Source organism: Pipistrellus hanaki (assembly GCF_964339955.1).
Source record: "Pipistrellus hanaki genome assembly, chromosome: 4".
Lineage (NCBI taxonomy): Eukaryota > Metazoa > Chordata > Mammalia > Chiroptera > Vespertilionidae > Pipistrellus > Pipistrellus hanaki.
Window position 1 is genome coordinate 21,920,054 of NC_140506.1, and position 12,778 is coordinate 21,932,831.

At 39.6% G+C, this 12,778-nt stretch overlaps 1 protein-coding gene across 4 annotated transcripts in view; it reads right to left on the minus strand.

Annotated features, from left to right (window-relative positions):
• Positions 1 to 249: 249 nt before the first annotated feature.
• Positions 250 to 12,778, minus strand: part of MTRR (5-methyltetrahydrofolate-homocysteine methyltransferase reductase) — a 29,402-nt gene continuing 16,873 nt past the window's right edge. For all 4 annotated transcript variants that reach the window (XM_084882607.1, XM_084882604.1, XM_084882605.1 and 1 more), the window contains exons 8-15: positions 12,219 to 12,307; positions 9,065 to 9,245; positions 6,087 to 6,129; positions 5,022 to 5,208; positions 3,485 to 3,603; positions 2,094 to 2,186; positions 1,814 to 1,996; positions 250 to 1,040 (exon numbers count right to left, since the gene is read on the minus strand). In XM_084882607.1, coding sequence (XP_084738733.1) covers positions 896 to 1,040; positions 1,814 to 1,996; positions 2,094 to 2,186; positions 3,485 to 3,603; positions 5,022 to 5,208; positions 6,087 to 6,129; positions 9,065 to 9,245; positions 12,219 to 12,307 — 1,040 coding nt within the window. In that variant the 3' untranslated portion in view covers positions 250 to 895. The remainder of the gene's footprint in view (positions 1,041 to 1,813; positions 1,997 to 2,093; positions 2,187 to 3,484; positions 3,604 to 5,021; positions 5,209 to 6,086; positions 6,130 to 9,064; positions 9,246 to 12,218; positions 12,308 to 12,778) is intronic.

The window sequence follows — 12,778 nt, forward strand, 5'->3', positions numbered from 1 at the left end:
TTCTTTTCATTAAGTAGACATTTTAAGTCTAAGATAAAAGTTTGAGTGATCATGGGGGTAAGTTATGTGGAAAAACTACGGAACATGCCAAAATGAAAAGATTTGGGGATGGGAGAAAGGGAGGGAAAAGAGGTTGTAGCTTTACTATGATAGGTTTTTGCTCATATCTGTAAATTGAATGCAAATTTTCCTAAATTCTAGAATTGTGATGTCAAAAAGTAATTGAGATAAATAAATCATACACCAAAATAGAATTTCAAAATATATTTCATATTTCTAGGATCACACACAGAAAAATTCCCTATAAGCATTACCTTAAAATATTTGTTATCAGAAATATAGTTTTGGGAATTAAAATAAACATTTGATAAGGTAATAGAAACATAATTAGATATTCTATACATGTATAATCTTTATGGTACATTTCATATAAGAATTATAAATTATTTTTACATTATTTAAAAAATTGGCAACATGATTTAACTATTTAACTATTTGCCTGAGGAACTCAGGTGCCCACATCCCACATTGGGAAGCCCCCACACTCACTGATACAGGCTCCCTGCGATCTGGTCAGGTCTCTGTGAAGTTCCCCAGGATGTGGACGTGGCCCCAGGAGGGAGGTGCTGGTGGAGGGTTGAGGGCTGCCCCTTAGCTCAGGGGGCCTACAGGCCACAGGCTGATTTGGGGAGGGGAAGGAGATTAGGGGTGGATAAGGAAAACCAAACTGGAAGTTAGTTATTCTATTAGTGATCCACTCCCCACTCTCCCTAACAAAAGTTTAAAACAATTTTTTTTTAAATTTTAAAAATTGAAAGTCTCAAACTTCAGTGAAGGTGTCTTTTAGTAATTTCAGCCAAAAAAAAAAAACCTCAACTCTCCTCATTTCCTGCTTTTATGACCATATATCCTGAAGATAGCGTTTTTCTTCTTTTAAAGTAGCCAAAGTTTTCATTGCTTCCAGTTTATCAACTCCAACCTCTTTGCTTATTATTTCCACAAGGGTATCATTTACATCCCTGGCCATATTCTTAGCATCTCTAGAAAAAAGAAATAACAGTACCAATGTTTAACCCAGGAATTTTTACCAAATCTTCCTTAATTCATGACTCTAAGGCGCCCCATCACTACACTTTAGTCCTCCTTCCATTTCTCCAGAAAGTCCCCAAAGGTCTCCCCGCCCCAGTCCTGTCACTCCCCCAACACCAGGCCTTCCCACAGTGACCATTCTAACACATACTGGTCACAGCTTACACTCCTCTCCTTCAAAGTCCATGTCCTGGGAGCGGCCCAAACCTTAAATGTTGAATGAACTTCCCCTCTGGCTTCTGCTCAGCCTGGCCGTTCTCTCAATGCTCTGATGTGCCTCAGCTCTGTTCATTTACAGAAAACTGAGGTACCCCCCTCCGCAATGCCCTGCAGTCCCCTGTACAGCACTCGCCATATTGTAGGCATCTGGTCACCTGCTCCCCGTCCAGGGAATGCCCTGTCTAGTGGCAGGGAGTGTATCTCATTTATCTTTGTACCCCTCATCATCTGAACAATGCTGAATACTCAGTAGGCACTTGAGTATTTGTTAAATGAAAAGAAGTGTTGGACAGGACACCAGCACTCCACAAACTGAATCTGACCTGCCCCTTACAGTAAAATGTATGTTGAAGTCATTTCAGAACTTATATTTCTCATCCTGTACTTAAGCATCAAATCTCTCCTCCCTCCGTGCCTGGGTTATTACCCAATTGGCGCCTTGCTCCTTCAGTAAATGTCACTGCCTGCCTCCCCGACCTGGCACCTGAGCATGAGGGCTGCTTACCCACACACGTAAATGTAACCGTTTTCATGAAGGAGGAGCCTTGCCACCTGCTTGCTGTGAAGCTGGATGTTGTCCTGCACGTACTTCACGGGGGCTTGCTCCTCCCCGGCAGGAGAGTCTCTTGAGAAGGAAACCTTCAGGTGAGTGAGGATTCCACGCTCATGGAAATGTCTGAGCTCTTCCCTGAAATACACAGGAGGTTTGTGATTTAAAGTTGAAAAGTCTGTAGTGAGAATCGCACCCGCATGGTCAAGGGGACAATACTAGAGTTGCAGAGTACCTGAATAAATAATCCCTCTCCTGATGTCTACAGCCAAAAAACAACCACATTGCCCCATAGTGTCCGTCTGGATGCTGTTCTTGGAGTTTCTCTCTGAGTGAGAAAGAAAGGTGAGATGTTTAACTTAAGGAATATATATATATACAACCAACCTCTCTGTTTGGCTGGGAAATACCACCAACCAACCCAGAAAGCTCTGTAAACTCTGCCTTTGAAGTCTCTGAAAGTTCACTCACTGAATTAATTTTTAAAAAAATATATTTTATTGATTTTTTACAGAGAGGAAGAGAGAGGGATAGAGAGTTAGAAACATCGATGAGAGAGAATCATAGATGAGCTGCCTCTTGCACAGCCCCTACTGGAGATGTACCCACAACCAAGGTACATGCCCCCAACCGGAATCAAACCTGGGACCTTTCAGTCCGCAAGCCAACACTCTATCCACTGAGCCAAACCGGTCTCGGCTGAATTAACATTTTAACATTTCACTCTCCTCAGGGCATCTGGCCCTGCAGCAGACACTGCAATGAGTCAGCGTCTCTGAGCTGTAGACACCTAGGAGCTCTATGGGACATCTTAGTAACATGGAAAATGCAACCAACCACCACATTGTGAAACTTAGACTGACTTCTACATTCAATATTAATAGCAACCTTATGAACAAAATGAGCTCTGAATTAATACACTGGAACGTGGCACAGGGCTTGTGGAATGTCAGAAATGCTGGGCACACCAATGAGACACGCCGAGTGTGTCTGCCATCACTCTTCCGCTTTCTTAAGGTAAAATAGTAAAATGACAGCAAGATTATGTCCGAATGGCATTACTCTCATTATCTGGGGAATAGCACATAAAAACTGTTCATTATTTTACATATGGGGAGAGAAACACAATTTTATTTATTTTATATCAAGCAGTTCTGTTCTCAGAAAAAAAATATATCTATTAGTATCATTCCATTGAACATTATTGCTGTTTGGGGCTTAACTTTGAAACTTTTGGTATAATTGGCGTTGTCACCACCAATTTTATCTACTTAAGGAACAGACGGGACAGTCTGCACAGCATCACTGCATGAAGCTCTGCTGGAAACGTGCCTCTCGCGGAGTGCCCCAAGCCACGGAGCAGCCAGGGAGACAGGAAAGTGCTGCCAGAAGAAGGGAAGCTCCAGCACAAAGTGACTCTCCAGAAGATGGCATCTTCACTTCTCCCGGGTGACAGATTGTTATGCTATCACAAATTTGATAATAATTTTTCCAAACAAAAACTTTATAAGCAAAATCCAATATCCTAAAAATCACAGAAGAAACAAAAAAGCTCTCAGTTCTCTTCCCACCTTGGACCACATGGGATCCATGTGCTTATGTGCTCACCAGCCAGCCAGTGCTTACCTGTGCTGCAGGAAACCAATGAAGGGCGCTACGCCAGTTCCCGGACCCACCATGATGATGGGGATGGAGGGGTCATTTGGCAAGTGGAAAGAGTTTGCTGTGCGAGGAGAAATGGATATCTGTAACATTAAACCAACAGTCATACGTATGAAAGAAAACCTAGACAAAGCCTATAACCAATATGACATTGCTAAGGAAATCAGAAAGTGCAAATTCCCCTAAAAGGAACACCATAAAATTAGCAGCATTACATCATATGTTCATGAAACCAGGAACATATTTGTCACTACAGAGAAATAAATCTTACATATTTTATTTTCCATCCAAATCTATGGTGTTTTAAAAATGACAGGCATATTTCTGAGGTAGAACATGACTTATCTAATTTTTTCTAGTTCCATGAATAAGATCTGTTTCCTAGCATGCCACCCATTGCATGCATTTTGGAGATAAGCAGAAACAATGAAGACACGACTTTTGAGTTTGCACACACAGGGCAATGAAGATTAACATAAATATGGGGTGAAAAGTTTTAAGTGAAAATTAAGGAACTGAAGGGGAAAGTATGAGCTTGCTCTGAAGATTTAGAGATTGTACTATGGTATGCTGGGTCCAATGTTACTTGTGTTTGTGCAAAACTAAAAGTATAAGTGATAGAGACAGATAAACTATTTTTCTAATTCATGTGCCAGAGTACTTACAAGGAATCAGTTTGTAAATATACTTCTTTTCATGTTCACTTTGTCACATGCCTAAGTTATGCAAGATGGACACTAAGAGTTAAGAACATAGGAATTGACTCTATAGTCCAAGCTTACAACGCCACTACATTTAGATAGAAATATGTCCAGTTTGTTTATAAGAAATCAAATAAGATTTCCCTCTATGGGTTTTATTATTTTATTTTATTTATTTTTAAATTTTTATTGATTTTAGAGAGGAAGAAAGAGGGATAAAGAGAGAGAGAAACATCAATGATGAGAATCATTTATCAGCTGCCTCCTGGGAATCGAGCCTGCAAACTGGCTAGGGTTCTCTACGGGGTTTAAAAGTGATCCTCCACAGTTTCCTCACTACTAGCACTAATTCAGAATCTACACACCACGGCTGACAAAAGAGTAGGGGCAGGGGCCAGTGAAACTCCTACCACCCAGACTGAAGGACATAAAATCAGTCTCTGGCTGACAACTGAGGAATTATTATTCCTAAAAGGAATTATTTAGGACACAGGATATACAGCCTAAACATAAAATGAGGCTGTTTTCAATATTCACCTGATTCTTCCTGTGCCAATCTACCAAGAATATTCACAGTCTTCTATGAATATGACAAGAGAAAGACTGTATCACACAAAATTCATGCTTACACATTTATGAAATGCATAGACCACTTAACGGAGGGAAAGCTATGTTTTCCAACAGGGATTTAAAAATTCAAGTAGGGCATAATCTAATGGATAATGGAGGGAGACAGTATGTTCTTTCTAACCAGGCAAAGAACATATTTCAATGATGCCAACACTGCACACTCCTAGTACCTGTGGAGCCAGTGCTTTCCCACCATCTGCATGGGATGCATGCCTGTTCGGCTGAAGAACTGATTCAACCAATGTGGCCAGCCAACCTGTGCACACGCCTCGCCGAAGAACCACGGGTGCAGTGGTGGACAGAAACTCCACAATGTTAAAAACAAAGTGAAGCTTCCCTGGGTGAGACAGACTTGAGCTGCAAAGACACACATTTTTAAACACTGTTAAGACTAATACATTCAGGCCAAAATAAACTTCTTTTTAGTGCACTGAGAATACAGGGAGGGGCAAAAGTAGGTTCAGTTGTGAATACAAGATACAGAATTTATTTTTGTGTTATTGATTAATTATTGTATTATTTCTGTATGAACAGATGTAAACCTACTTTTGCTCCACCCTGTATTCCCCTGAGCAGGAATGTACCTTCTAACTCTTCAGAGAGAAAACTCTGTTCCTACTTAAAAGTACCCCTTCCCCCACCCACATTTTGTGATAACATTCTGGGAAAGTTTATAATAACCTGTTTGCTGAAACCGGTTTGGCTCAGTGGTAGAGCGTCTGTCTGTGGACTGGAAGGTCCCAGGTTCGATTACGGTCAGGGGCATGTACATTGGTTGCGGGCACATCCCCGGTGTGGGGTGTGCAGGAGGCAGCTGGTCGATGTTTTTCTCTCATCGACGTTTCTAGCTCTCTATCTCTCTCCCTACCTCTCTGTGAAAAATCAATTAAAAAAAAATTTATAATAACCTGTTTGCCTTCAAGACTAGATAAGATTTACATACTTTTCCCGCTCCTCCCCACCCTCCTCCACTGCCCCAAGAAGGCCAATGGGCACACAACAACGGCAGCAGGAGGAGGACCTGGAGAAGTGGGAGCACGGCCCCACTGAAGAGCCCCTACCCTGTGACCTCTGGGAGGAAAGAGTCTGGACACTGGTCCGCCTCACTCCTCATTATGCTGCTATTGTCCCCTCAATCAGATAAGATTTCACTGAGTAAATGTGAAGGATTTGGAAGTTGGACTTTCATAACATTTTGGGAGGAAGAAACTATATATCATGTTAAATAACTGTACCTTGCACAAGAATATGGTCTGGGCTGGAGCTTTGGAAGGTGTTCTAGAAAAAAATAAAAATAAGCAATCATTAATTCACAGCTACTGAAAATAAATGCTACACAAGAGATAAAAAATCCAAGTTCTCATTTTATTTAGAATATTAAATATAATTTTAGCCCTAGCCAGTTTGGCTCAGTGGATAGAGTGTCAGTTTGAGGACTGAAGGGTCCCAGTTTCAATTCTGGGCAAGGTCACAAGGTCACAGCGGAAGGCAGCTGATCAGTGATTCTCTCTCATCACTGATGTTTCTCTCTCTCTTCCCCCTTCCTCTCTAACATAAAAAAAATATATATTTTTAAGAAATGTTTTAGTTTTAAATAATATTTTGAAGCACATGTAAAATACTATTGGGGAAAAAAAAGAAACAATAAAATACTATTGAATATTTTTCTCCAATTCCTAAAGTAAACCAGACATACTATATTTTCTCAGTCTGAAATCAATATTTCTACCTAAAGGCTGTTATAGAATAGGATCCATGAGTGCAGGTGAGGGTCAAGGAACCATTAAATTTTCTGAGTGTATGTGTGAAGCTTTCTGGGGGGAGTGTTCAATTTTCAGACAATCAGGACCCCAGAAAGATTAAAGACCACTATTTTACAAATTATGGGAACTACTGAGGCTTAAAGTACTTTTCCTTCTTATATTTATATTATAGTTTAAAAAAAAAGGGGGGGGGGGGGCGTGAGATAGTTACTTTAAATCAGGTTATCCAGAAACCTAGTCATTTTAAGATACATAGGTACTCTTAAAGAAGGTTAAGATATCAGTATTTGAGCTGAAACCAGTTTGGCTCAGTGGATAGAGCATCGGCCTGCGGACTGAAAGGTCCCAGGTTCAATTCCAGTAAAGGGCATGTACCTTGGTTATGGGCATATCCCCAGTGGGGGGATGCAGGAGGCAACTGGTCGATGTTTCTCATTGATGTTTCTAACTCTCTATCCCTCTCTCTTCCTCTCTGTAAAAAATCAATAAAATATATATATTTTTAAAAATCAGTTTTGAATACCTAATCGTGCGCTATCAACCTTTGGAATTTTTCAATTTAATCTTTGTAATAACTTTCAAAGTCATATTTGTAATAGTAAAAATTTTTCAATGTCGTATTTGTTATAATTACTTAGCAAAAATTTGGAAAAACCTTTCTAAAATGGCTTAGTTTTAATAAACATAAAAAGGTTTCATATAGGGCTCAAATTTTTTATGTAACTACGAGGGGACCAGTGCACAAAATTCATGCATGGGAGTATGGGGGAGAGAAGGGAACCAGATCCCTCAGCCTGACCTGCGCCCTCTCATAGTCCAGGAGAACCTCAATGGATGTCCAACTGACAGCTTAGGCCTGCCACAGCCACTGTGCTCGCCAGCCATGAACCCGGCTTCTGGCTGAGCGACGCTACCCCTGTGGGAGCCACTGACCAGCAGGGGGCACCTCCTGCACTGAATGTCTGTCCCCTGGTCGTCAGTGAGCAACATAGTGACCGGTATTTCCAGGGTTGGGCCAAAGCTGGCTCTCTGACATCTCCTGAGGGGTCCCAGATTGTGAGAGGTACAGGCCAGGCTTAGGGACCCCACGATGCATGACTGGGGCTGGGGAGGGATGCAGGAGATGGCCAGCTAGGGAGAGACCGCAGGAGGGCTCCAGGATGTGTCCAGCCCATCTCACTCAGTCCTGATCAGCCGGACCCCAGCAGCAAGCTACCTACTGGTGAGTGATTGAGTGGGCTTAGCATATCATTCACATATGCTTTGATTGGTTGAATGGTCAACTGGCCGACTGGAAACAGCATATTAGGCTTTTATTATATAGAACGTAATAAATGATATATAAAAGTTTTAAAGGGTGGTTGAAAAATCTATAAAAAGAAACACTTTTCTATGATTGAGAGCTTCACAAGACTTTATATGACTTCCCTGCACATGATCTGAAGGTTACCCAAGCCCTCTATTAACCTAAAAGACTCAAATAAAAAGGCAGGATTGTTTGTGTGAACACAGAAAAACAGAGAAGAGCACCCTCACTTGGTAACATTTTTGAGTAGGAGGAAAGAGAATAAAATACTGTGAAATAAAGTACAATAGTACAATACACATTTTCCTGCCACCAAAGACAAATGCAAATTTTAGGGATTTTATATGTATCACTACAAATTAACAGAGAGCAAACGACAAAAATTGTAAGCCCAGGGAAGTAAGAGTCACAAAAACTCCACCGAAAGCCCTTTCCTCCCCTGGACCAGGTCCTCAGGGAGGATCTTCTGTGGAGTTTGAGAACCCCAATAGATGGTATAAACAAAAAACAGGACCTACTTACATTTGAATATTCCACGGCAGGTCACCCCCCAGCTTAACACCTAGAAGCAACCTAAGTAATGCCTATTGTACTGGGAGGACATGATGAGTCCCCCCTTTCTTCCTGAAGAACCCAAAATCAAGATTTGCACACAAAATGTTTCCTTCTGCTTCCTGCACACAAAGCACTTCCTGCACACTTCATCAACCACCATCAATTAAATATAATGTTTATTATTTTTTTAAATAATTTTTTTCTTAGAAAGCTTGTTTTTAGATAAAATTTGGAAAAATGCTTTCTGAAAAATAGTAAAATTAAAATACACTGTATGCTGAGCAAAGAAAAAAGAGAGAGATTGGGGGACATCTATAATACAACAACAAAAAAAGAATGGTTATATTAAGAGAGAAAATGATGGTGACAATGCAGAAGAAAAAAGCTTGGGAGAGGGATTCTTTCTGATTTCTAGAAGGCAGTTCTGATGTCAAGGCGCCTGGAAGACAAACTGTAAGATGTTTACCTCCTGCTCACAGATCATTCAGACGTGTCCTGCATAGAATCCAAAGAGCCACATGCCAGCAGCCATTGTTCTTTAGCACCAAGAGCTGCCCTGGAACCCAGAGCCATGACCGTGATTACTCACCGAATAGGAGGCTGAGAGGAGGCTGACAGGATGGGAAGGCGAGCAGGAGGTCTAACAAGCTGGCACAGGCATCCCTCACAAAACGGTTATAATCAGCCGCTCCCTGTCGGCTGCACAGCTCCTGCAACCTTCGCTTTTCCGCACCATCACTGGTACAGTCCACAAGGGCTCGCAGAAATGCCTGTGACCCAAGCAAAGAGAGCAGACTTAAATTTCCACATGCTCTGATTATAGCTATTATACTGTCTGTTAGCATCTACCTGGGGATGTGCCCAATTATCCAAGGAAAAGTGAGAGAGCCACTACAAGTGTGGTCAGAAAAAGAGAATTTACTTTGCTATTTGCTTTAACATCAGCCTGTTAAGAAAACCCATTTTTATGTTCTGTTTTTTGTTTAACTTTTCTATATCCTAAACCAAACTCCTCAGTCAAAAGTATGATCTCAAATTACATGTCAGGTGTATTTGAGTAAAAATGACCAAGAAGTCTCGTAACTCAACGTTTTGTCTCAGTACACAACACTATTCTTGTCTTAGCTGATGATGACAACTTAAGAGTTCTACATTTATTTGGGAGAGGGATTAACTGCTTTTGATGTGATAGGCACTGGGACAAAATGACACCTACCTAGCCCGTAAGGGTTCATGGCTAGTGAAAGCAACAGAAGTCAAGGAGTAATTAGTATGCAAGAAGCTACCTCACCTAAAGGGGCACACACAGGATGTTAGGACATCACAGAATGCAAGCCTGAGCTGAAGGCTGGCCCTATGAAACCAGGGGAGTGAAGAATGCTAAACAGATGGCATGGCTACAAGAAGGCACAGGGACCATATGTAGTTCAATCTGGGTGCAGAGGAATGTGGATATGAGGCTGAAGAGACAGAGGGTGAGAACATCCATCACCTTGCAGTATGTGGACACTTAGTCACTCAGATTCATTGTAGAAAGAGGAAAATAGAAAGAGGAAAATATGAACAAATAAAGCAAAAATGAAGTCTTGAGTCCAAAGTCCAAACTCTTGGGTAAAGGACCTAATATGCTAATAACAACTTGAGATTCCAATGCACAATTCCAAGCTTATCCATTCAATGGCAAATACAGCTCTTACTACTCAAGGTTATTTAGCATGAAAGCACTTCAGCAAGTTATTTACATCAAATCCTATCTGAAATGCTAATGAATGATGCTACTTTTTACTCCACTGCTCAGACATTGTGTGTCCTGGACTCTCTCAACAGGGTAGACTAGACTGCTGCTCTTTTGGGGTCATGGGTTTTCATGGGCTCAGTTAAGAAGTTGCCTTAATGATCCAGAGACTAACAGATCACATGGCTTTCTCAAAGTGCCAGACATAGTGCCAAACACTTGGGAAAGGCTATAGAATGAATAAACATCCAAGACTCTGGAGGAATCTATGGTAAGGTAATAACATTTACCAATAATACTTTGCATTGATTTCTCAAATAAATAAAAATCCTAAATTAAGTGAAACACTGGCAATTGTAAATAAATCCTTTAAGTTATTTTTCACTTTAGAATTACAGAAATTTTATGGCACTAAAATAGGATGTACTGCACTGTTTATAGAAAATAAGCTGACAAACATTACTAAAATTTAAAATGCAAATATTTTTTTAAGTAGCAATTCTACTCCAAAAATTTTGTGTAAAATAATATTTCAAACAGGTGGCAAAGATAAATATAGTGAAAGAATGTTTACCTGGGTTTTTAAAAAAGATATATTTTTATTGATTTCACAGAGTAGGGAAAAGGAGAGAGAGATATAAACCTCAATGATGACAGAGAATCATTGATTGGCTGCCCCCTGTCCACCCTCTCCTGTGAATAGAGCCCGCAACCCGGGCATGCGCCCTTCCTGGAATCCAACCTGGGACCCTTCAGTACACAGGTTGATGCTTTATTCACTGAGCCAAACCATCTAGGGCCACCTGTTTGTTTGTTTTTGTGTGTGTTTTTTTAATGGTGAAAAATTGAAGAGAACCACTGCTCATGATTAAGTCAGTAGTTTAATTATGATACATCCATGTAATATGACATTTTATCTCTAATAATATTTCCATGTCGTGGTATATAAATTCCTGACTTCTTTTTAAATAAAAAACCGCATGTTACAGAATGTTATGTATACTATAGGACCTAATATTTTTTTGTTTTAGCAAAACAAAATTCAAGCATTAACTTTGAGGATCTGATTATAAGGGACTTCTGCTTCTTGAGCTAGCTATTTTTGTATCTTGAATGTTTACAATGAGCATATTACTTTTGAAGTAAGAAAAAATATATATTTACATACTTTATGAAATTCTAAAGCTTTCAGCACAGTGAATTCTAAATTTGCTCCTATCATGTCTAGGATTGAACCTTTCTCGAATAGCTTGCTTCCCAAAGGCGACAAATTTAATAAACATAATAAAACAGAATAAAAACTGCATCCTTAGCCTGATAACAGCACTGTTTATGCTTACTGGTCATACGAGTTTGGCAAAGTACAGGTTGTAAATTTTTACTCCTAAACATCATTTGAGGGAAATGGTTAGGGGAAACCAGTTTCAACATTTTAAAAAAATATAGCTCTGGGCAGAACACTGACATCTAATGGATAGTTCTATCTCCAAATCATCTAAATATCAGTGTAGCCTACCAAAACCTTTCAAACCTGAAGAATTCTGACATACTAGTAACAGTAAATATGTCCATAGGTTTACATAAAAGGAAGCTTAACAACATTAATCAGGTGACAAGTGGAGAGGGGCGGGGTAAGCCTACGCTCTCCTAAGTTTCTTGCCCTCTTTAGAGAGACAAGGTGTCAATCTGAAGCTGGATAACACAAGGTCATCATCTAGGGTCACTTCATCACTAATGTGCTACATCAAGTTAATGTCCAAAAAAGACTAACAAAAAACCCTATATAAGAAATCTCATTTCAATAGAAAACATAAAATTTAAATGTAAGCACAATATAAAAACATTTGCCTATGACAACTGTAAAGATTCTACACACCTTTGGGAAATAATTCTGAAAGCATGCTGTGCTTTCAAAGCCTTCAAAGAGCAGATACCAGGTCTATTTAATAAATCTAACACAGAACTAAGCATATTTGTAAATAGTTCCCCAAAGAAGAAAGAAAAGTACCTTTTTAGGAACTGCTCGTATTTCGAGGCACCAGGTAAGAATGAACTGGAGAGAACATCTCTCAGGTATATGCTGGGGCAAGGCTGCTCCTTTTCAGGGAGACAGGAAGGCGTTCATGACACAGAAAATAAGAAGTAAAATGTTTTGCATCCTAAAAACATAAGTAACAGTAATACCTTACATTATAGTATATCAAATTACAGTAGGATTTGTGACATAGTTTATTCAGTCAAAAAATTTCCCCAAAATAAATAAAACAGAAAAACGTAACTTACCAAAAAAACAAAAGAACTACAAATTCAATAGCTATGACGAACAAATCCAGGTATGCCAAATAAAAAAAATTACCCAAAACCAAGAAACAAAAAGCTAAATGTGGCAGTAGTCTATTAACAACATGTATGATTCTCAAAAAGAATGGTAGAGTTGACTGAACTCAAGTTCAAGATTAAGAAATAACAACAAAAATAACTTCCTTTAATTATGAGTAAAAGCAATTATTTATATTAAATAACATGCCATGATAAACATAATAGGAAAACAACCTTTTAAAAAATTTC